Source organism: Pteropus vampyrus, unplaced genomic scaffold (assembly GCF_000151845.1).
Source record: "Pteropus vampyrus isolate Shadow unplaced genomic scaffold, Pvam_2.0 Scaffold138, whole genome shotgun sequence".
Classification (NCBI taxonomy): Eukaryota; Metazoa; Chordata; class Mammalia; order Chiroptera; family Pteropodidae; genus Pteropus; species Pteropus vampyrus.
In genome coordinates this window covers 2,269,092-2,295,078 of record NW_011888919.1, presented here as the reverse complement: position 1 = coordinate 2,295,078, position 25,987 = coordinate 2,269,092, and the positions used below count along the sequence as shown (strand labels likewise).

Genomic DNA, 25,987 nt, shown 5'->3' with positions numbered 1-25,987 from the left:
TACATTGGTTAGACATTTATATCGCTAATAAAACGATCTCCCTAATCCTTCTTCTCTCCTCTGGCTTTCCACCTAGCCAGTACATTAATGCTAACTGAATTCCCTAATTACTTCTGTTTTTAGATCATGAGAATATTTGCTTTCTTTGGCCTGAAATTTCTTTCCTTCTGGTGCATGACCTGCCATGCTGATGTATCCCTCTTCCCAGTGGCCCCCATTGTCCTTTTCCTCATTGTTAATAGCCATCTTTTCATATGGCAGATTTTCAAATCCTCCGGTGCATTCTCCCTTTCTAAGTATTCTGGTGGTATAGGAAGGACACCACCTAGAGATTAATGCTGGAGCTTTATTTTAGACTGTGATCACTCGGGGAGATTAGTATTTAGGTAGTATGGTGTACAAACTATATTTTATCTTCTCCACAGTCATGATTTTTAAACCAAGGCAAGGTAAGAGGGTCTCCATGATTTCAAGGGTCTCCATGTTTTCAATTAATAAATTTCAGCGTTGGGAGGCTTTGGAGGCAGGAATGTGGTTGAGCTTTTGAGCACAGGGCTTTGCAGTTCACACAACAAGGGCAGAGACTTTCAGACTTAGGTGGAAATCTGTAACATTGCTAGGCATGAGTTGTTTCAGGTCCTACTTTGTGTGGCTTCTTAAAGGCACTATTGTGTTGTGGTTAAAAGAAGGCTCTGGATTCAAATCCTGACTCTGCCTGTTCGTGGCTGTCTGATTGTAGACAAATGACGCAGGCTCTCAGTGCCACGTCGACAAAAATGAGACAAAATAATACGTACATTACGGGGCTGTAATGATGCGAGATGAGTTAATCTATGTAAAGCTCCTTAGAACAGTACCTGCCCACGATACAGACTCGGTAAATATTAAAAGTTGCTGTTACGTGGTGATTCTGGAACTTTCCCCATCAACTTTTTATAGATTGACATATGAAGGTGATAATGATGGGTGCTTGCAAGTTTAAAAAAGTGACCAGATGCTCCAGTGGTTTAAGTACAGGAATCTTAACCTGAGGTCTTCTTATTCCATTTATGAACTTATAGGTAGCTGCAAACCCCTTGAAATCGAGACAGAATTTTGGTATATATTGATAAATTTATTTTTTAAAGTGGGCAAAATGTCTATAATTTCACACGATTGTCAAGTGTATATGTCCCCTCAAAAGACCTAGTTCCATTGGCTTGGGATAAAGATATAAGAGCTGGGACAGAACTTGTACAAAGTTAGTGTCTATCTACTGCGATTTACTTAACTGACATGTAAATTACAGTATATCCTCTGGTGGAATAAAATGCACCTAATAAAAATTGCATTCATAAAGAATCAAAAGAAGGAGAAATGTAAATGATATAATACTAAACAATAGTTATAGTTATGAACAAATGTACTTAAGAATATTATGAGCTCTATATAAATCCCATTTAAAAAGACAAGACTTTGAAAGACATTTTTCAAAGATTGTATCCAAGATGTTGTTTTAATTGGCCATTCGGTCAAGAGGCGGAGAGGTGTAGCCACATTTATGGAGCATCCACTCTTACCAAATACATATGTTTTTGTTGTGTTACTGTTTATGGGCATGTATTTTCTTTCTCAGACTTTAAAGGTGACTTACATAATTCGCGTTCATTCACGGGAGAATCTTGACAGTGAATGTGTCTCTGTGCTGCAGCCACAGGATGTTCAAGAGCTGGTAGGTGTAATTTGCTTCAGGCCCACTGATTTTCAGTGTTGGGCCGTTTAGTTTTCCTAATGACTGCAATATCCCCCTTTCCTAAATATCTTTATAGTTTCAATTATGGAATTAATACAAGTTTGTTGCAAGAAATTGAGCAATCCAGGAAACATATAGAGAAGGAACTCAAAATTACATTCTCTTAACCGTTCTTAATGTTTTAGTATATTTTTATTGAGTTTTTTTTTTCTGTGAGGCTACATGTCTGATTTTGTTTCTGCAGAATAAAATCACATTAATTGGTAATATGATTGGGTTGAAAACTCTCTAGCTTTAGTTTGAAAAAGAAATCCAAGCCAGACTTGGGTTTTATTTTAATCTTGAGAATGTAGAAAGAAGAGGGAAGTGTCAGTGATTCCTTTATTTGAAAACCAAGTATTTACAACTCTTAGGAATATAGAAATGCTGTTTTTAAAAATTATTATCGGAGCAGTAAAGACAGACTTTCAGAATTAGACGATTTTAAATTACTTGCACAGAGACTAGCAATAATCTCTAATAGACACCTGTCTAGCTTACAAAGACTATTTCCATGGACAGGTATTTACTAAACCTTTTGCCTACTAGTACATTAATACCAGAAAGTAGAATAAGAAGGTTATGGTTCTAAATATTCAAATAAGCCATGAATCTGCACAGAACAAGATCAAGCCTCTGGTTAATGTTCTCAGCTTGACACCTAATTGGACTGCATTTTCTGAGCCAGTTTTTTGGTGCCTCCTAAGTTCATCTCTCCATTCGTGGCTTCTGAGAAGAGGGAATATTTCTTCTATATCTTTTTAAGAACCTGTTTTGCTCATTTTGTTATTTAGGAAGAATAGCAGGCCCAGGGTTGGGCCGTGAAACTTTAGTTAGTATTATAAAAAAGCAGGACTGAGAAGCACACATTTTATTCTGAGAAAAATGGAAAGAGTGGCATTAACTTCCTTTATTATAATGAGAAAAGGGACAGTAATTTTCTTCATCTTCACTAATAATGGCTAAAACTTATATTAAGCAAATATCTTACAACATTCAATATTTTGTATGAATTTTCTTACTTTATCTTTAATAAACCCATCTGTTCTTAACTCTCTTTTACTGAAGAGGAAGCTAAGGTGTCGAGAAATCGGTAACTCTCAAGTTCAGATTCACATCCTGAAAATCTGACACCAGAGCCTTTATCTTAATTTCACATTCACTTCCCACATTGTGTATCCTTTAAAAACTTGTCTACAGCCATGCCACCCCGAGCAAACCCGATCCCGTCTGATCTCGGAAGCTAAGCAGGGTCAGGCCTGGTTAGTACTTGGATGGAAGACCACCTAGGAAGACCAGGTGCTGTAGGCATAAAAAATAAAAAATAAAGGATTGTAAGCTGACAAGGTCCTTGCAATCTGTGAGGGTTGCAAACAAACAAACAAATGAACAAACAAAAACCTTCCTTCCTCACTAAAAAATTGATTATGCCTGTCTTTCTTCATCCATTAATGTGTGCAGTGTCATAATAGAGGAGGGTAGAGTGGGCCATAATTTATTAAACCTTTTGCCTGCTATTACATAATTTTAAATTCTTGGTTATTATAAATGACTTCTGGTTCAATATCCTTGTGTATACATCTTGTGTACTTCTGGCTATCTAAGGATATATTTATAAGTGGAATTTTGGGTAAAACTTTACCCCAAATGTAAGGCCCTGAGATAGTAGTACTTGGGAGGTAATACAATGACTAAAAGTTGTTACCTTTAAGACAAGGAAGACAAAATGTAGGAATAAGCATAGGACAGCCAGCAACAAAGGCCAATAGACAGTTCAGATGACCTACCTTAGGAACTCATGGGAAGTTAATTGTAGGTGATATTATTGGGTCATGACCAACTTTGAGGAGGCAAATAGAATTTGTCCTGTGAGTTTCATACGTTATAGCTTTTATCCTACTAGTGTTAGTTACGAATGAGACTACTAGGATCAGGTGATTCAGCAATTATCTGGAAGGTGTCATTCTGAAAAGACAGGTTTAGATACAAAATAAACCCGTGTGTTAGAAGACCTAAAAAGAAGCAGAATCAAGACCTCATCAATATATTCATGACACTTTGGGGAAATGTCAGCCATCTTTTCTAGGTAGGACAAAAGTAGAAGTTATATAGTATACTACTGCATGGCCATTGTTACAAAGTTATATAGCTGTAAAACTTCCCAAACATTTTTTTCCTTTATTGCTGTCTGATTGTTAGTCTTTCTATATTATATATGTATATAATTTATAAATAAAATCATGCTATACATTCTGTAACCTATTTTTTCTGTTGACAACTTATCTTGATTATTTCCCCCAACCTAGCATAGCGTCACAGTGTTCCATTGTGCGGATGTCCTAGATGCATTAAGAAGTCAGATTTGGGGGCACAGGCAATTGCCTGAGCAATTCTTTGTATATCCTGTTTCCTCCCATGCCTTGACCAACTTTCTCCAGTCCTGAACCCATGAAGAATGTTCTAGCTCAGACCATGTGGCCCACTCTCAGTCCTGACAGGTAGGAATGGAAGAAGGAAGATCTGATCTGGGCAGGACTGAGGAGTCAGGGCCATGTCAGCATCCCCAGAATTGGGCACTGCCCAAAACCTGCCAAGGTACCTGTGGGATTTTTTGGTGAGAGTTTAGAGTCCACAAATGGCATATGGAGTGTGGAGTAGAAGCAGGAATGGAGGAGATAAAAGCTTAGATTAGCTCGAGTCAGGAAGATGTCACCGAAGCACACCTGGCCTAAAGCCTCTTTTTCCTTCCCCAGCTCTGGCTTTCCTGGACTCTGCGCTTCTCCACTAGAAGACGCCCATGGAGCATTAATTAGTTCTTGCAGTTCTAGAACCATGACTGATGTAAGTTGGGACTTCTCTGTCTTTGAAATACTGATTTTTAGGTCTGGTGAATATTTTCCTTAATTATCTTAAGGCTTTCTACGTAACAGAACCCCACCCCTGACTTGCTTCTCAGTTTCCCCTATTCCCGTGAAGGATAGTACCAAATAGCCCAGCAACCTCGCTATGTTCGTTTTCCAATCAGTGTTGTCATAGTCACTGAACATATTATTCAACATGTCCTGCGTACTCAGTCTTCTATCACGAGCAGTGAGAGAGCAGTGAAGGAATGGAGTCTTTTGAGGGCAATATTGAGCTACTGTCAAAGAAAGGTATAGAGTCAGCAGCACACTTTTACAAGGCAAACCAATAGTAGACTTATACGAGGCAAACCAATAGTAGGCTGATTTAATCTATCAGCACAAACAGCATTTATATAAAAGAAAGAGGAATGAGGAGAGAATGAAAGACTGTAGACATTTTGAAAACAACAGCTTCCCTTTTTCAGGCTAAGATGCTGATTGGCAGGCAGCTAGGAAAGTAGCCAGTCTGAATCCTTAGACAGCTGGATGGCAACATACCCCCTCCTCCCCAACCCTGGCCAAGAGAGCAGATTCATTTGTGCGTTCTCAGGAACAGCTTTGGTGTTTGGCTCTGACACATCCATGGCAGGCCGTCTTGCTTAGTGCCCTTTGTTAACTACCTCCTTCCTTGTTCTGCCAGGGCTGCATCGTTTCCCTTGTCAGAATCTCTCATTCCCACGTCAGGTCTGTGCTGTGATGAGTTAGTCACGAGGGTCTCACTGGACTAGCTTGGAACTTCATCACAGACCTGGGTTTTCTGGGGAGTTAAGATGGCCTTTGGGATTTCTTGGTCTCAGCCTCAGTTCATGTGCGATCGCGTGCTTTGCGAGGCTTTTAGGGTTAGAAGGGGAGAGAGTGGTTCTTTCTAGGGATTCCCTAATTGATGGACATCAGTGTCAAAGTCCATTTTGTCATTGATGTGGACGTGCAGGCCTTGGGTGACATCTGTATCCTGTATCAAATAGCCTCCAACTTGGGAAGAAGGAAGGAGTTAAGCGAGGGGTGATGGTAACAGGAAAGATGATCCAGGTTCTTTAATACTGGATAACAGATCCCCAGAATGAAGAAAATCTGTGGAAATTTTGTTCAACATGCATGTTAAATATAATAGCTGTTAATCTCGTATAGCCAGATGATGAACTGAATTGTAGTTAATAAAACATTTTATGTGTTCATCATAAGAAAAAATGCTTTTCATGTAATCTAATAGAATGATTTACTTGAGGTTTAATGATAATGCTTAATTCAATGGAAATCATTTTCTGAAATAGAGGTTTTATAGTGCATTTAGAAAAAAAAATGTGTTTTTTTGGTATTAAAAGGAAAAAATGGTTTAGCAGTTCACATTTATAAAGAATTTATGAGGCAGACACATAGCAGGTTGTATGTATGTATAAACACCCATAAACACCTCCTATATACAAACACAATTTTTATTTACTGGAAGAAGAAAACAGATTATTTTATATATTACCAGACGAGTCTGGATAGCCGAATTATCTCACAGTATCCAGGAAGTTTTTTCTGCTGTAACAGAATTCTTCTAGAACTCGTAGACACTGCTCTAGTAATACCAATTTCCTTGCTTTTGCCTACTCTTGTGTATCACAGGCCTCTAGCCTATTTGTACGTCTTCCTCTTCCTGCAGTTTAACCTTCATGACCTTCTATTTTCCTCTAGGAGATTTTTTTCTTAAATTATTTCATTTCACAAGTAATCTGTGGGTTTTTGGTTTTAGGGCTTGGTGACTTTCAGGGATGTGGCCATTGACTTCTCTCAGGAGGAGTGGGAGTGCCTGGACCCAGCTCAGAGGGATTTGTACGTGGATGTGATGTTGGAGAACTATAGGAACTTGGTCTCACTGGGTAAGGTCATCTGCCTGAAATCATTTAGAATCTCCTCTCTGCAGTCTCAGCTTTCCCCACTGAGAATTACGAGGCTGTCTTTGAAGAAACCAGGTGACTTTCTTCTCCCTGTTCTCAAAGGAATGTTTTGATATTTGTTGGGTTAGAAATGGTTTCTTTGGGCACCTTGATCTTCCCATCCCTCAGGGAGCTTTACACCTTCCTCTGGCCCTTCCTGCAATGGCCCCTTTCTTTAACAACCAAGGAGCTGGCTTTGTGTTACGTGGTATTTATTTCATAACCACTGTCAGAGAAACCAGGTTTCACACTGTGTTTAACGTTATAGTTTTATAGATGATCTGTGTCCTTGCTGCTGAAAGTGGTTCTTTCGTTTGAAGAACCATCAGAAGGCCAGAGCAGTTAGTGGAGGAGAGTCTGGAGAATTAGTGAAAGGGGGCGGGCACGGCCCAGATGGTAGCCAGTTTGGTTAGTTTGGGGAAAGAGTGTGGATTGTTTTCTCAGTGATGAGAAGCCATGATTTGGTTTATGTGGGGCTTTAACTTTTTCATTAAGTATTACAGAGAGACCTAACATCAGCTTTTTCTGGGGCTTGTTAGGATTACAGCTTGTTGGGTGTCACCCCAGACCAGCAGAACAGAATCTGCATCTACACAGGCTCCCCAGGCGATGATTTGTGTGCACATTAAAGAAGCACTGCTCTTCGTTTCTTTCTGACCCGCGTGCTGGGTCAGAAACAAGCTCCTGGTGTACCTTGACTTCCAGAAGAGCCACTTCACTTTATGTAAAGGCGGATCGAATGAACAGAATCCATTTCACACTTAGCAGGTGCATTCCTTTACTCACAACAAATATGAAGTTGCAAGTTACAATCCGAGCTAAATCCTAAAAATGTCTCGTGAAACTTTCTGTTTTCCTCTTAGCAAAATAACAATAACAATACTAACGTTGACACTGTGCTTACAGTAACCAGGTTCTGTTCTGCGCAGAGCAAATACACTAACGTATTTAACCTTTACAACATCTCCATGAGGAAGGTACTATTTTTATCTGAGGCACACACAGTTGAAGTGACTTCCCAAGGTCACAGCTGGTGGGAGGCAGTGGCAGTGATTGAACATAGGTAGTCTGGCTTTAGAATCTGTGTTCTATTTGCTCTAATGAGATGGAGCCCAGATGGGTCTAAAACAATCACTTTCCTATGTGATGTCATGTTCTTTATTTCCATTATCCTTCTTTCCTCTGAAGTCTTTATCAATATTATTTTACCTTTACTTTATTGCAAATCAACCAATGTTTTAAGCTTCTAATTATAAAAAGAAAATGTCTACGCCACTTGGCATTTCTTTTCTTGCAAACAGACATTGCATTTCTAACTCAGCTGTGATGACATTGTAGCAAGGAAAAGAGCCCCGGATGTTTTGAGGGGAGGGCCAAGAAGTTGGAACCCAGGAAGACAAAGGTGGGAAGAAACCAGTATTGCGGGGAACAACCTTACAGGTCAGAGGAGGAGGAGGAGGAACAGATGGGATGGTGTTTGGAAAGGTCCCTACGAAGGGCCAAGCTCTGTGGAGCCAAGGCCTGACACCTGGGAAGAAATTGAGACCTCACTTTGGGTGACCATATTAACTTCATCTTGACCTCATTTCCCACGCTCCTTGGTTTTCTTCTCCTGTTTCCCTCCCATGTCAGTGAGGAAGGTGTCCCTTTTTGTTTTCATTGCCACCATTTTACTTATATGTTGGATTCAACTGCTTTCCCACTCTTTTGTATGTTTCTGCGTGTGTAGATAAATATATGCATTTATTCATAAATTCTGTAAATATTTTGAGTGCCAACTCCCAGCCAGGCATTGGTACTAACTAGGCACTGACAGTACAATTATGAACAAGATTAATAACTCGACCATCCTCATACAGTTTATTAGAGAGAAACATAAAATAAATAAATAAGCAGATAAATAATATGAAACATTGTTCAGGAGAGGTAAACACACAAGAGAATAGAAAACGATGGGAATTGATAGGGTTAATTCAGATACGGTGGTCAGGGAAAGCTGTCTTGAATAGATGTATGAAGCCTAGGATCAAGTTACATGAATATCTGGGGGAGGAATATATCAGTCACAGTAATGGCAAATGCAAAGGCCCTGTGGTTGGAAAGAACTTTATTGGAGGATTTGTAAAAATGTCAGGCCAGAGTTAGTAAAGAAGTGTGTACTAAGAAATTAGGTCAGGAGATAGGCTAGGGCCAGATAATATACATTTTTGCCACTGTTGTTTTAGAAATCTGCTTAGTCTCTTTCAGCCTGACATAGTTCATACGTCTTTCCTTGACTTGCTTTCCTTGCTGCTTTTGAAGATTATAGGTCAGTTGTTTTGTATAGCGTTCTTTAGTGTGGGTTTGTCTGCTCTTTCCTCATGATTAGATTTAGATTATGCTTCTTTGGCAGAAATATCACAGAGTCGATACTGCATTCTTGCATTCTGTCTGGTAGTGCAAATGATTCGTCATTAATGCTGATGCTTGCTTTGAGCAATTGATTGGGATGGTGTCTGCTGGCTCCCTCTGTAAAGTTAATCTTTTTTCCTTTAATGAGTATTTTTTGAGGAGGAACTGAGACTACTAAATATCATATTCCTCTTCAAACTGTCAGTTTCTTCATGTATTGGATTTCTAGTCGGTGGGTTGTAATGTGTTCTTGTTATTTATTTTGAAGTTCAAAAATATTTGAACTTGCCCCAGATTTGACCATTGGGAATCTTGTCGTGATGGCATCTGTATCCTTTGGCACGTCTCCATCACTCTTTAAGCACCTCCTTATTTTCTGATAACATATTTCAGGCTCATCTTGTACTTTCCCTGTTCCACCCCTGAAGTCAGCCATTTCTTCAAGATGCCCTTGTTCTTTTTAGTCAAGAACAGTATTTAGAAGCCAAAATCTAGGTACTAAGTGTGCTCATTGCTACTGTGGGATGGCTGCTCCCGGGAGTGGACAGAACTAGGGTATACTTCTGTATACACATACATATACATGCACGCATATTTACGTTTATATATTGATAACCTTGAGTCCACAGAGATATCTCCAATTGCAGTTTACCACTACAGATTTCATTTCAGCTTATTCACTCTTCATATTTCTAAATCCCTTCTCTGGCAGTGAAAAACCTGGCTTCCGTTGTCCTTAATATGTTTACTTGATTTAACTATCTACATGTAACCAACCTTTTATTACCATCACCACTACTACCTTGATCATGCAATTGCCCTTCTCATCCCTCTTGGGCTATGGCAACCCATAGCAAGTCACTTACACACAGGTACTTGTCCTTACCCTGCTTGCATTCTGACTCCCCACATGAGACAGTCCTGAAACCCTCCTCCTCTGGACGTTATTTGATTAAATCTCGACTCTTAAGTGTGCATTTAGTAAATAGTCTATGTGACAATATGGGAAGTATTCATTAAGCTCTTCTCCTATACCGAAGTGTGATGGTTGCCTTGAGGAAAACCACTTGTGAAGTTTAATTGCCAGTTAAACTAGCTCCTTTTTTAATCTAACACCATTTTATTTTTATTGAAAGAATGACTGATAGTTGGAAAACATTTTCTTGCAAGTGAGCCTGTCATTTCAAGAGCAACTAACAGTATTTTTGCCAATGATAGACTTCATACTTTCAAGTAAAAGTTAGAATTGTATGAAACTCAAATCTACCATTTTGAGCTCTACAGCTTCTCAATACATAGGTTTTTTTTTAAATGATGAGATGGAGAATATTAACATGATTGTTTTGATATTATATAATGAAATATGTCAACATCTCAAAATTTGCATAACTCAATCATTATTGTTCAAATGACCAAAATTATGCATGGAAAAAGATCATCTAAAGTGCAGTGGATTTTAATTCCACATTGCAACTAACCTTTAAGAAATTACCACTTCACAAATTTTACTGTAGTATCAAAGAATAACATTCATGATTATTTGAATGGGTTCATAAAATATTCTACCATCTTACAGTTACATATCTGGGAGCTTGGATTTTCTTCATCTATTTCAACTCAAAAGAGCACTGCCACAGACTGAATACAGAAGCAGATATGAGAATCCCGTTGTCTTCTGTTAAACCAGATATTAAGGAGATTTGCAAAGGATTAAAAATATTTTTTGTTTTTCAAAATATAATTATTTTTCATAAAATATTAACATTTGATGATTTATTATTTTAAAATGCATTAATCTTTAAATTTTTCAGTTTTAATTTCTAATATGGTAAATATCAAAGGATATAACCTATATAAATAAAACTCATTTGGGTCTTCAATGGTTTTATTTAAAACATCTAAAATGAAGTTAAACTAACATTGTTAAGCCTTTCACAAACATTCAAGTACCAGGTAATTATAACGCAAGCCCTTGTGTGGCAATTCAGATTTATTGAACTATTTATTGATGTTAAGTTGTACAAAACTACACTCTAAGCATGGAGCTGAACTGGAACTAGGTTATAACTTTCATTAGTTTCAGTTTCCGGGTTCAAGTTAGGTTTAAATATCTTTCTTTGCCTTAAACTTCCACATGACCACTGATGGGCTAACCTCTTTGTATCAGGATTTGAGCTGGGTAGAAGTTATATTATAGCTTTAGTTAGTTTTGTTTCATTTCTTGTTTGAACTCCAGCGGAGCCTTAGAACTTAATAACTGCTCGAACTGTAGGATTTTGTCTGCTTTATAGCCCAACACCAATCACTCAGAAGAATTCCTTTGAGGATGAATTACCTAGCTTAATGAATTTGTTTTTTGAGTGTGGCGATTTTCTAGATTCCAGTTCATCATGCCAGCCTACACAGTCATTAAAAGTTCAGCTGGAACCACATCTGGGCACAGAAGGGCTTGATTGATGGAAGGGCACATTTTTGGTTTAAGGGACCATCAACACAGGAAGATGAGGGACTTGTAATCTTTGTCAGATCCTTCAGAAAACTGTCAAATCAGAACTAAGATCATGAGAGCTGAAAGATCAAAGTTGAGGAGAGACTCGATGCTTGGGAGTTCAGTAAGTCTACTAATCCAGTTCACTTATGGGTATTATTTTCAATTTGTCTTTTATTTTTACTACAGAGGGAATTTTTCTGGTAGAGGAAATAAAATGTGTGGTTTTCTTATTTTCCTTCAGATCTGGAGTCAACATATGAAACCAAAAATACATTTTTGGGAAAGGACATTTTTGAAATAAATTTTTCCCAGTGGGAGATAAAGGAAGGAAAGAAAACCCTTGGCCTTGAGGCATCTGTTTTCAAAAATAATTGGAAGTGCAAAAGCAAATTTGAGGAACTACAGGGACATCAAGAGGAATACTTCAGTCAAATGATAATTGGCTATGAAGAAATGCCCACTTATAGAAAAAATAAATCTCTTACTACGCACCAAAGAATTTATAATCCACAGAAACCCTATGTTTGTAAGGAATGTGGAAAGGTTTGTAGTCATGGTTCAAAACTTGTTCAACATGAGAGAACTCATACAGCTGAAAAACACTTTGAATGTAAAGAATGTGGGAAGGACTTTTTTAGTGCCTATCAACTCACTGTGCACCAGAGATTTCATACTGGTGAGAAACCCTACAGATGTAAGGAATGTGGGAAGACCTTTAGTTGGGGATCAAGTCTTGTTAAACATGAGAGAATCCATACTGGTGAGAAACCCTATGAATGTAAAGAATGTGGGAAGGCTTTTAGTCGTGGCTATCACCTCACTCAACATCAGAAAATTCATATTGGTGTGAAATCTTATGAATGTAAAGAATGTGGGAAGGCCTTTTTTTGGGGCTCAAGCCTTGCTAAACATGAGATAATTCATTCAGGTGAGAAACCTTATAAATGTAAAGAATGTGGGAAGGCCTTCAGTCGTGGCTATCAACTTACTCAGCATCAGAAAATCCATACCGGTAAGAAACCTTACGAATGTAAAATATGTGGAAAGGCTTTTTGTTGGGGCTATCAACTTACTCGACACCACATATTTCATACTGGCAAGAAGCCCTACGAATGTAAGGAATGTGGGAAGACCTTTAACTGTGGCTCAAGTCTTGTTCAGCATGAAAGAATTCATACTGGCGAGAAACCCTATGAATGTAAAGAATGTGGAAAGGCCTTTAGTCGTGGCTATCACCTTACTCAACATCAGAAAATCCATACTGGTGAGAAACCTTTTGAATGTAAGGAATGTGGGAAAGCCTTCAGTTGGGGTTCAAGCCTTGTTAAACATGAAAGAGTCCATACTGGTGAGAAATCCTATGATTGTAAAGAATGTGGGAAGGCCTTTGGCAGTGGGTATCAACTTACTCGACATCAGATATTTCATACTGGTGAGAAGCCATATGAATGTAAGAAATGTGGGAAGGCCTTTAATTGTGGCTCAAGTCTTGCTCAACATGAGAGAATTCATACTGGTGAGAAACCCTATGAATGTAAAGAATGTGGAAAAGCCTTTAGTCGTGGCTATCACCTTACTCAACATCAGAAAATCCATACCGGTGAGAAACCTTTTAAATGTAAGGAATGTGGGAAAGCCTTCAGTTGGGGTTCAAGCCTTGTTAAACATGAAAGAGCCCACACAGGTGAGAAATCCTATGATTGTAAAGAATGTGGGAAGGCCTTTAGTAGTGGCTGTCAACTTAGTGTTCACCAGAGATTTCATACTGGTGAAAAGCCTTATCAATGTAAGGAATTTGGGGAGACTTTTACTCGTGGCTCGAGCCTTGTTCAGCATGAGAGAACTAGTAGTAGTGGTAAACTCTATAAATATAAAGGCTGTGGGGAAGCCTTTATTTGGACATCTTACTCAAATGAGTCAGTTGATACTGGTGAAACCTTATGATTGAAGAGATGTGAACATTTTTTTTTCCTGCATACGGACAGCTTACTCAACAAGAAGAGAAATCTTACTCTTGAGAAACCTAATGAATGTAGGGAATGTGCAAGAGCCTTACCTGTGTATGGACAATTTACTTGATACCAGAGAATTCATACTAGTTAGAAGTATTTTGAACATAAGGAATATGAAAAAGCCTTTAGATTTCTGCATGATCTTATTGAACATCAATTTATACTTACGTGAAGTCATTTAAATGAAAGGAATAAGTGAAGATCTTTACAGCACAAAGTCTGATAAACATTGGAGAATTTATACTCATTAGAAACACTTTAGGGAATGTGGGAAGAACCTACATTTAATTCCATTCTTGCTCTGCACATCAGAGAACTCATACTGCTGTAAAGTCCTATGAATTTAAGGAATGTGAGAAGGCTTGTAGATGTGGTAAACATCTTAGAATACATCTTAGAGAACATCTTAGAGAATTCATCCAAATGAGAAACCCTTTGGATCAGAATATAGGAATGCCTTTAGACAAGTGCTACTCGAACTTGTCTAGACACCAGTGCCAGTCCCTAAAATTGTTACCTGTCCATCATAAGATAAAGGCAGAAAATGAGAGTAAATGTTTGTAAACTTTTATAGCAATTTGTTATTGCCATAACATTATTATTATATTTTATAAAAGTATCAATCAGTCATGATAGGAATGATTGGAAATTAAAAACAAAAGTTTGCCCTTCCCCATAAATAATTTGAGACACCATTCACACTTTTAAATGCATGAGGCAAGTCATGATATTTAATTAGAATAAGAAATCCTTCACTTATCACCTCTCTGATTAGAATAGCAGAATATTCATACTATAGGAAGATTGGCTAATGTGGAAATCACAACTTCCTCCTGCCCATCAAAGCGTAGAGAATTTATAGCAAGTACGTTCATTTAATAAATGTGTAGAAGCCTTCTAACGCTATTCAATCTTCGTTAAACTTCAGCAAATTCATCACAGAGACTTACTGTTAATGTAACAAAGGTAGGAAGCTCCTTATCCATGGCACAAACCATACTTGCTGTCATCACCATTTCACCTCCTTTCTTCATGTGGAATGTTGGGCAAAATGCTTATCTCCTCTGGGCATCATCTTTAAAATGCTGGTGATGGTGATTGATAATGCTATTGTTGAGACTGAATGGATTTAGTATGCATCAGGTCCTTGGAAGAGTATCTGGTATGTAGCCTATGCTCAATACATATTAGCTATTGTTCTTATTATTACTACTAGTGAATTCTTAGGAGAGGAACGCCCATTTGTATAATGAGTTTAGAAAAGCTTTTTATAACCAGTCATTCATTTGAATTTCAGATAATTAATTCCAGATACATTTTGGTAAAACATAAAGAACTTGAGAGGATTTTAATTCAGAATTAATCCCTTAAGCTGCATGAAATATTAAGGCTGAAAAGAAGTGTGGACTTAGCAAGTGTTAAGATGTTGGGAGTATATCTGTTAAAGAACCAGGGAGAGGCGTGAAGCAGTTTGCCTGTAATGAATTCCAACGGACAGGTAGGCCATAATTAAAATTCTCTGTTCACATTTCAAGATAAATTAAAAATTTTAAAGAACAAAAAAGAAAATGTCCATTTGGGGATTCTTTCCTAAAATTTTGTTATGACAATTTTTAGACATTCAGAAAAGTTTAAAGAATAGTATAATGAGTATACTATCTAGAATCAATCATTGTTAACATTTGGCCATATTCACTTTCTCTCTGAACATACATGTATGCATGTGTATATATACTCATGTACCATTTGACTTAAGGTGTAGAAATCACAATTGTTAATTCCCGAATACATTAGCATGCACCTCTTAAGAAGAAAAATCTTATTTAATACCATGGTCACACAAGAAAATTATCAACAATTCTGCAATATTCTTTTATATTCATTCCTATTTCTCAGTGCTCCCAAGACTCTATCCCATTGCTATTTATTTTCTAACCAGCATCTTTTCTATATTTATGCATTGCATTTGGTTGCCATTCTCTAGATTTTAGGCTTGAACAGACTTCGAAAAATTATTCATCTTCAAATTCAGGAAAGCTTTTTGTAGAATGCCATACATTCTAGGTTTCTTCCCCCATGGTGAAATTTAATTTGTGCCTTTATCCTTCATATCTTTTATAATGTCCAGTTAGAGCTAGAGGCTTAAACATTTTTTGCCAGAACACTTCATAAGTGGTCATGTGCACTTCATATTGCAACACATCAGGAGCACATAATATCTACTTGCTCACTATCTCCAATGCTAAATTTGATCACTTGATTAAGATGGTGACTTTTAGAGCTCTCTAATTTAGAGATCCATTATGCAACTAGTGAGATTGATGAACCTTGGTCAGCTATTTTTGGACATGTATGATTGTGTATATGTGTAAGTTATAGATTAAAGAGAAAGTCAGAACAATTACAGAGAAAGAATGATAATGAAATGATTGTGTATTGGACCTTGTAGGATGTAGCCGAAGCTCTACTCAGTGGAAGACTATGACCCAGAGGGAGAGCCAGAACTATGCCTTGTTTTCCCCAGTTATCTCCATGGTCCCTGTCACAATGAACTATGAAACCAGAGGTGGAGGGAAAAGCCCTAAATCAAGAGTCAAAAGCAATTATTACAACTAAAATTTGAGACTAATGGTTAAGAATTTAAAGCAGTAGCCTTCAGTCAATATTTTTCTGTGAAAAGTCCATTTACGTCAATGAGACTTTGGTAAACCTGAACAAGGAAAAATCAAGAAAGATGGCAACATTATAGAATTATGAATAAGAAAGGAAATGAAGTTATACATAGGGAAGGAAAATTTTTAAATTTAAGGTATTACAATATATTTAAAAATATTTGGGCCAATAAAAGTTTGAAATTTTTGGTCCAGGAGCTTCCTTTTATAAATAGCACTTGGAAATCTTTAGCCCGTTAGGGAAAAATTTCAAGGTGAAAGTAATTACAAAATGTTTTACCAGCTCATCTTAACTGGATGGCATAAATCTAGGCCCAAAACTGAATGCAGATAGCTTCTGAACTTAGGTAAATATAAAAATTCTAATGAGAACATCAGCAAACAATTCAAATATAAGAATCGTGCAATAGAAATAACCCCTATGGAATATCCAGATCCAAACTCTTCTGGTTTAAATATAAATATAGACTGACAGTAAAATTGAATCGGCATATATAATTCATTCCCATAGTTTATTTTAGACATACTGCTTTTAGAGTAGGAAATCACATATATACACTAAGATTTAATCAATTCTAAAAAAAGACTTGATATTTAGATTCTCACGATCACTTTCAACCAGGTAGCTGTCATGATTTAGTGCCAGTATCAAAACATATTAGTTACAATGAAATAAGAATGTTTATATATTCACAGTTAGAATTCAGCACTTTAAAAATTATTCATCTTCAAGTGTCAGTTCCATCAAAACTTCTGTATTAACAAATATCTGGTTCATCTCAGTCATTGTTTTAATCAGTATGTCACCTCTTTTGTCCATTTTGTGCAGATAGGCCATCCGTATTACTGTTCAGTTATTCACCATTTAGTGACTGAGAGCATTGTTTCACACTATTGCAATTTTAATAATCAACTGTAACAAAGCAGAGTACTTTGAATGTTTTAATAAAATAAAGCATTGCTAATCAGACTTTCCTCCTGGGTACCATATTTGAATGTTAACTGGGAGATAAGGAGATAGTGCCTTATACCAGCATTTCCGAAATCATGTCTCAGAAATCACCGGTGCTTAATAGTACTTAAAAAATGAGAGAATCTTTGGTTATAGGAACTTATGAAGTAGCATCTGCTAAATTCCCACAATAACCAAAAGCACCTTACCAGCTTATCAAAAGACTATTCTATTGGAGAAAATTGTTCAACTTTGTTTAAACTGGTGTATCTCAAACTTTTCCAACTTAGAGATGCGAGACTGCATGGGGAAATGCTGTCATAACTGAAAGAGACTAAAGTTGGACATTTTAGTCACAAGTCTGGTTGTTAGCTACAATGGAATGGCAGTGCATCATGCTTTCAAATCGTCGCCTTCTAATGTCTCCTGTTATTTATGAGTAAAAGTCTTTGTTGTGTCTTAAGGTGAAATGATCCCTGAGTTTTATCAAAAGCCATTTCATTATCTTCTGTGATTATATAGCATTTAATTTATTAACTGTGGTCATTTATACAGACAGGTGGACTTCTTCCCATTTCTGGATATATCCAGGTTAGTTATTAATACATTATTTTTTGATGCACTACTTGATTTCATTTGCTACTATTTTATTTAACATTTTTACATTTTGTGGGTGAGATTAATAGTTTTTTAAAAATATTTTTGTTTTCCTATTGTAACTGCCTCTTTAAAATTGTATGACTGTATTGGGTTATTTTGTTTTGAATTGGGTATCTTTAATCACTTTTCTAGTTTCACCTGTTGGTTTTCTTCCTGTGAATTTCCAGTTTGAACACAACAGATTCAGTGAGTGCCTAGAATAATTTCTTTAAGGAGGCTCCATAGCCATGTAGCACCAGCCAAGATCCACAAAAAAGGAGCATTCTAACATAGCCCCTCATTGAAAATCCATTATATTTTGTTGGGAAGTCAGAGCTCCATATAGGACTGTTATGATCATACTCGTACATGTCTTATACATGTACACGTTTTTTCTGTATATACTGAAAGTGGAATTGCTGGGGTTTGGTCATGGATATGCCCGTGTTCAACTTCAGTAAGTTTAATTCTTCTAAATAGATTTACAAACATATTCAAACTGGCACTCCCACCAGCAATGCATGCAAGTTCTGCTTTCTCCAAATCCTTGACAGTACTTGGCATCAGTTAAAAAATTTATTTTGCTACTCTGGTTGATATATAGTGGTGTCTGTGATGATTTTGATTTATATTTCCAATTTTCTGATTGTTTATTGGCTATTTGAATATTCTTGCAATCTCTCTTCACTCCTTGCTCCTGACATGGGATGCGCTAGGTGAGTCCAGCTTCATAAAACATCTGTACTACTTGGACAACATTTAACATCTGTTGTGAAATGACTATAAGTCATTTAATATAGTATAATGGTACTTGAATATAAGTTCCACAGAGGCCATGACCTCTGTGTTCTGTGCGTGTGCGTGTGCGTGTGTGTGTGTGTGTGTTCATTCTTCACTAGACAGTGAGCTGGTTGATGGCTGTGATGGAATCAGCTTTATCTCTGCATCTCCAGCTCCCACTCTGAACCATGACCCTTAGTTGTTTGATACAGTTTGGGTACACTTAGCAGAAATTAAATACCACACTGGGGGACGCAACGAGAAAATACATTGAGTCATATAATAGGCTTTCAGAGGGAAAGTGGGCTCCAGAGATTTTTGATTCACCAGCAAAATGAAATATTCAGAGTCCCAGATTCTCTTCCATTTTTCACTCTGCGTCCCCCAGTGTTGGCTGGTACCATGATGGTTGACAGGTTTCTAGATATTTTATACAGACATGACAACATCCAGAGAAAGAAGGAGAGATCATATCCTGTGAATCTTAGGAGTAAGGAAAGATTTCCCATTAGCCAACAATGTTATGTCTGCTCTTAATTGCTAAAATGGGTCACAGATAATTTCTGAAATAATCACTGGTATTACTTTAAATTAGTCACAGACTCACATACGTTTTGTTTAAATAAGACATCTAGCAGATTCACAGATTTCATTAACTTTTCGTGTATAAGGAAAAAACTAGTGAGCCTTTATTTTAACAAAAATTTGCAAATATGTGTACATTTCACAAAACATGACAATTTAAATTACATGTTATTAAAACCACAAAACATAGTTATGGACTGTTCAGAAGTTAATGTTTACTTCAAAAATACAGCAAAAATTCTGAAGTATTAAAGCCTACAAGAACATTTCGTGTGAGTTTTTTTATTTGATTTTTTTATAGCTGTGGGGAAGAGGAATATTACTGGTTCAACCTTGTAAAGTTCTTTTTCCCCGAAAGTCAGAGTAGCCTACTCTAATTTTTTCACAGTGAATTTTTGGGTGGCCATTCACACAGCAGACAGAACCTGTTTGTACCTCACCGTTCTATTTCAGTGGTATAGCTTACCAAACTAAAAGCAAGGCAAAGCATTCTTGGATGTAAATATGGGCACGATGCTTATGTATTTTTTCTACATTCCCGCTTGAGATGTCATTAAAAGAGTTCCCCCATCTGCTTCAGGGGCTTATCTTATAAAAACTTGGAGGTCATGTCTTAAAAAAGAATCATATCCTTAATTTCTGTAGATTTGTAGGTTAATATTTGGTTTGACATATTCACCCAGCAAACAGGAGAGGGCTGTACAGGGACGGAAACAATCAAAGCCAGGAGCCCTGTGTTGAACTGAGATTCAGGCTCAACTAGAAGTCTCTCCTAGTGGGAAATTCTCCAGTGTCCAAGGGAAAAATCATAAAGGAATCAGACTTCCCATAAAAGAAGTGCAATGATGTGTGGACCAGAAAATACTGTACTTTTACACTTCAGCTGTGATTTACTTTGCAGGATTGCTAATTGGCATTTAGCAGTGATGAGTGTCTGTTTCCCTTTCACACCCTTTCCTGCCTCCACACAACAGAAGGTTCTCTGACAAAGTCTGAGTCTTTCTGTCTCTATACACTTGCATTTTTGATTCCAACTGGAAAATAATTTTAAAAGGATTTGAAATATCCCTCCTTCTGACCCTGTTTCAGTATCTTTATAAAGCAATGGGATGAAGATGAGAATTGAGAGTTAACAATGCTCTTGCTCCCTGAGACTCAAGGAGCTTCTAGAATAAGTGGGTTTGCCAAGATGAGGATAAATAAGTAGCCGTATAGTGGTCAGATCATGTGGAGTTTGCCACAGAAACGATGGCTCCTCCATGCCTTGTGTTCCAGAGAGAATGTCTGTGGATTTTGTTTCGGGACATAAAACTTGGAGTTTTACATTTCATGATGAGATAGAAGCAAATATTAATAAGTTGTTTTTACAACTATGCACTATCTCTTGTTATTTGAGGGTCTCTAACAATAAGCCCTTCCAAAGTCTTCCAGTCGCATTTGGAATTATACACTTGTTAGCGGGTGCTACATGACCTTGACTAAGTGACTCACATTATTCCTATGATTACCTCTCACTTCCCTGCCGTGGCCCACTACACTCCGTCCAGGATACAGGCTTTTCCAAGGCTTTTTCCATTTTTCGTTCCTTAAAATGGCAAGCTATCACGGGACACTGTTGGAATGCACCTCCTCAGCTCTTCACAAGACTTCTTATAATTCAAGTCTCTGCCCAAATGCTACCTGGTTGGACATGCCTTCCTTGACCACCCAGTCTTGACTGGCCGCACCCTATGTCAGTGACACTGCTTCACATTTCTTCCTTATTGCACATAACACCAAGTGACTTTCTTTAATTATTTGTTTATATGTTGATTGTCTCTTCTCACTCTTGAATATAAGTTCCACAAAATCAGGGAACATGTCTCCCTTATGATCGTTGTATCTCCAGTATTCAGAGAAATGCATAGCTCAGTGAAGATGCTCAATAAATATTTGTCAAAGGAATAAAGGAGCAAGTGGATTAATTTATGTTGAAGACCTTAAATGGAAGTGGAATACCTCTGCCTCGTTTAGAGACTAAAACCATCCGCTCAGTGTCAAAATGAATTCCTCATTTTAGAGAAGGAAAATACATGAGAACTGAGATGGTGTTAAATGCACTGAGGAACATAATCTTTATGAGGATGCAATTTAGAATAATTTTATATCCTGGATATAATTGAGCTCTGGTAATAGTGTAGTATGAGGAAATCAACCCTTATTTGTTAATTCTGGAATTTCCACCATATGAAATAGGGCAGTGGTTGAGAGCATTGGCTCAGAATAAGTGGGTTCCCAAGATGGATAAAGCATCACCCCTTACTAGTTTACTTAATCTCTTGATCACTTCATCTTTAGCATCTATAATAGAGAACGATAGTATAACTATGTCATAGGACTGCTAAGGGTACCTGATCTGCCCTCCTATACCTGTCTTACCTCACCTCTTACCAGTTCTCAGATTACTTCATAAATCCTAGCTATGTAAGCTGTTCTATGAGATGCATTTGACCACCAAATAACAAACTCTCTGCAATAACTTACTCATTTTTTGTTCAATATTCATTTTTACATTATAAATAATTTCTAAGTGCCATGAGTTAATATGTTGTATTTCCAGTCTCCTACCCACTTTATTTTTATTTTGAATTTTGAATTTAATATTAGCTTATTTTTCTCTTTTTTAAAATTTTATTTTTTTATTGCCCATGGTCATGCCACCCTGAACGTGCCCGATCTCATCTGATCTTGGAAGCTAAGCAGGGTCAGGCCTAGTTAGTATTTGGATGGGAGACCACCTTGGAATACCAGGTGCTGTAGGCATTTAAAAAATTTATTTTTTATTTTTTAATTAAAATTATTGGGGTGACAAATTAAATAGATTTAAAGTGTACAATAATATGTCCTATGTATATTGCATTGTGTGTTCACCACCCAAAGTTAAATTTCCTTCTGTCACCAAATATTTGACCCTCTTTATGCATGTCTACCTCCCTCCTCCCCGCTTTCTCTCTGGTAACCACCAGTTCACTGTCCAAAAATATGGAATGCTTCACAAATTTACATGCCATCCTTGTGCAGGGGGCATGCTAATCTCTATCATTCCAATTTTAGCATACATGCGGCCGAAGCAAGCACAATATTAGCTCATTTTTAATATTTCTTTTCTGTATAAAAATTATTTACTGTTCATTACTGAATTCTTGAGAGACCACATCAGGAATTCTGTTATAGTTTCATTTTGGAAATATCCAACAGGCATGCATCTGGACTGTAATCTCTATATAAACCCAGATGTCATACATGGGTTTCCCTTCTCCATCATTAAAAGAGTCTTATTAGCATTTCTCATACACCAAATTCCAGTTCCTGGATCTCATATTTTTACTTTTTCCCATCTACTTTCTTAATATAGAACACTTTCCAGAATTTCTAGAAAAGCAATAAATAAGAGAAAGTTTTGAGATCTTGCTATTCTGAAAATACACTAAATCATCCCTAATTAATAGTTTGACTGTTATATAGTGTATTCTGAAAATACACTAAATCACCCCTAATCAATAGTTTCCAATGAGTTTGGAAAACATATTGCAGAAGTTTGAAAACATTGCTGTGTTGTCTTTTAGTTGTTGAAAAGCCTCACATCTATGATTTTTCTCCCTTCCCATATGAATTTTTTTTTCCTGGAAGCCTTAAAAATACTTTTTCTCCCCAATTTTTTGATATGTAGAGGTGGACTTATTTTACTTCTCATTAGATTAACGGGTCTTTTCAGTCTATAAATGAATATGTTTCAGCTCTAAGAAATTTTCTCTTAGTTTCTTTGATACTACTTATATTTCTCTCTTCTAGGGATATCAGTTAGCCAGACAGTCATTTACAGGAAAGTTTTGCTATTTTTCTAATGTTTCTTTCCTGCTTTCTACTTTCCCACCCTTTTCTGGGGTTTTCTCCATATTATGTTCCAATCATTCTACTGAATCTTTTACTTCTTCCATCATTTTTCTAATTCCCAAAAGCTGTTTTTATTCTTCTAGCATTCATATTAATAGCATTCTATACTTGCTTCATGGATGCAAATTGTCTCATATCTCTTGGACAATATTATAAATTTTGAATTTCATTCTGCTTCCTTCATATGCTCTGTTTCCCTCATGTAACTTTCCTCTGTTTTTATTTTTACTTTTCAGAATAGAATAGTTGTTCAAGTGCTTCCTGATCCTTACTTATCTGTTCATGTTAAAAGGCGAGGCCTTAAAAACCTGATTCAATTCACATGTGTTAGGATGGTAATTGTATCAGGTGAATTTTGCATTAGAGTTATTAAATAGGCCCTGCAATTCATAAGGGTAATGCTAATCAATATAAGTAGGTCATTTTTTCTTGAGTTTTGTAGTTTCTGCACAGAGGAAAACATATTTGCTGCACTGGAAGACAATATTTGAAGAGAAAAAATGAGAAAATAATGCATTTAGAAAAAATTAAATCACGACTAAGATCTCACATTAAAAAACTGGGATAAGTTTTAGATAAGTCTACAGTTAAACACATAGTGGTCAAATATTGAGTGATTAAATTTTTTTAATGAATGAGAGCTGTTTGTAAAGGGACTATTGGGAGAGTTTTGTTCTAACACAACTAAGTTCTGAAGATTTGAGTATTACAGCTGATGAGCACAAAGGAGCTGAAGGCTGGGAAACAATTAGCCAGGAATTTACTGAAGCTCATCAGTCACAGGTTTGGGTTGACAAAACAAGTCTTATAAAGTGATAAGATAGAAGAAAATGAAAGAAGTAGGAGCCCATTTTATGACTCAGGCTCAGCACTAATGATGTGGTCAATGGGTGGGGTTTTACCCATTATTGGTTCTGGGAAATAAATTTAGTACATCTCTCCTTAAGACTCAGAATCAATTACATCTCTTTCCTGTGATCTAGAAAGACCCCTGTTGCAGAGACGGTTTGGAAGAAGAGTCGGAGTCTGGAAATGTTTAACTAACATGGATAAGGGAGAAGAGGAATGGCAATGCTAGCATCCCCCACCCCTGTCTCCATGGCTTTTTCTTCAGTTTTCCCACAATGCTGGCTTTGTAATTTATAAATAGTTACTATCAGGTTAGTAAATACAAGCTACAGCCAACTCCCAGATTCAGCCTCAAGGCCACCCCCGTGTTCTCAGCCATTTCTTCCCAAGTATCTTTTTTCAGTTCCTAGAGCAAGAAGTCCCAGAATCGGTTGGGTGTGTGCGCCCTCCCTGCAATGTGTCCTAGTGTGCAAGTCCACGTCTGCTTCTGATGTCCTTGTTGCTCCAAGCACCTGGCATCCTGCCAGGACCTCAGGCTTCTCTTACAACAGACCCCGAGTAGAAGAATAGGGTTTAGATCTTCACATAGTCCAAAGGGGTAACTCTATGAATTTTTTTCCAAAGCCAATTTTGACCACAGAGAAAAGAAAAAATGAAACCACATTTTCTATGTCCATGCTCAAAGTCAGATAGATGTGTCTGTGATTTTACATAGTTCTCATAACATTCCTGCAATAGAGGTACTGTGGTCCCCAGTTTAAGGCAAAGGTTTAAAAGGTTGGAAGGTTCAATTATGGAGAAAAGAGAGAATTCTGGCAAGTCTAAAAGTAGAAAAGAGTAGGCAGGAAGTTTCAGAAAGCCCAGGAGCAAAAAGGAAGGGGGAAGAAGAAAACATTTAATATAGTAAAAACACAGGCTCTATTACAACCATCAAGAGAGTTATCAATTTCTCTATAATCTTGAGATTAAATAAAAGGCTTTTTAAGATTCCTGAGGCCACCTAGCCACTTTTTATGACATATTAAAATGGAGAAAAAGATTCACACGCCAGCAGACCTCTGATACTTGGATGGTGAGCCTGTTACTGCCAGGGTTTGTGCCTGAGGATGTGAGAACAAACCTGACCCTGAGTTATAGTTTGGAGACACCATGATCTCATTTCCTACCAGCGTGGCCATTATAATGTCACTGGTAGTGATGACAGTGCCTGCAGGGGAAATTGAGAATATCTCTGAGAAACTTTTGGCTTAGGGAAAATAGTAACAAGCAATTACTAACTAGTGCTTAATGAGAAAACCCAGAGAGACCAAAGTACTTTGTAGAGAAATGTTCCTGTGATATGGGGAAACGGTGTCTTGAGAGTGGAGCAGAGAGAGCTTGAACAGCTTCTGCACAGAACCTGTGGAGGTACAGCATCAGCAACTAACACTCATGTCCCGTGCTGACATTTTCATCTGCCATTTGCTCTATTGACTCCACAAGCTATTCACCTCACCCGCTGATGATACTAGTCTATTTTTATAGCCTGACAGCTAAGGTAAACTTGACTTTTCAGCAGCCAGGAATTCCCTTTGCCTATTAGCCCCCAGGGGCCTCTTGTTTTCCCATTGCTAAAAGTGATTGCTTTAAAAAAATCCAGCTCTTTAAGTAAATGCCTGATGTCTAAGTGATACAACAAACTTGAACCACTAGATTTCATCTCCCAGGCATTCTCTGTACTGAGTATAGAGCAGGAGTTAAGAAATGTTTTTTCTGTAAATGGCCTGACAGCCAGTCAATGTTTTAAGAATTTGTGGGTCACAGGTTCTCTGGCACAGCTACTGAACTCTTGAGGTTGTAGCATGAAAGAAGTCATAGATAGTTTGTAAATGGTTGAGTATGTCAAAAACATTTGAAATCCATAATTTTCAACTGTCACAAAGTGTTTTATGTCCTTTAATTTTTATCAACCATTAAAAAATGTAATTCTTATATTTGCTCATTGGCCATAGCCATATAAAAACAGATGGTAGTCCAGGTTTGGCCCATGAGCTCTAGTTTTCTGACTCCTGCTATAGATGAACAACCAGACAGTCGAATCTCTTGCT

The 25,987-nt window shown here is 37.2% G+C and overlaps 1 protein-coding gene, 1 non-coding gene and 2 pseudogenes across 2 annotated transcripts in view; 3 read left to right on the top strand and 1 right to left on the bottom strand.

The window, feature by feature from the left end:
• ZNF283 (zinc finger protein 283) overlaps nt 1-17,900 on the top strand; it is a 19,854-nt gene extending 1,954 nt beyond the window's left edge. The window contains exons 3-6 of the mRNA XM_011368017.2: nt 1,616-1,711; nt 4,525-4,612; nt 6,413-6,539; nt 11,720-17,900. Coding sequence (XP_011366319.1) covers nt 1,698-1,711; nt 4,525-4,612; nt 6,413-6,539; nt 11,720-13,422 — 1,932 coding nt within the window. The 5' untranslated portion in view covers nt 1,616-1,697 and the 3' untranslated portion in view covers nt 13,423-17,900. The remainder of the gene's footprint in view (nt 1-1,615; nt 1,712-4,524; nt 4,613-6,412; nt 6,540-11,719) is intronic.
• On the top strand, nt 2,964-3,082 carry LOC111744647 (annotated as a pseudogene).
• A 3,901-nt stretch (nt 17,901-21,801) lies between the features above and the next one.
• LOC111744663 lies at nt 21,802-21,920 on the top strand (annotated as a pseudogene).
• Nucleotides 21,921-22,133: 213 nt separating this feature from the next.
• LOC111744643 lies at nt 22,134-22,235 on the bottom strand. The gene has a single exon (XR_002782267.1). It is a non-coding gene; the product is annotated as a U6 spliceosomal RNA (small nuclear RNA).
• Between the last annotated feature and the right edge of the window lie 3,752 nt (nt 22,236-25,987).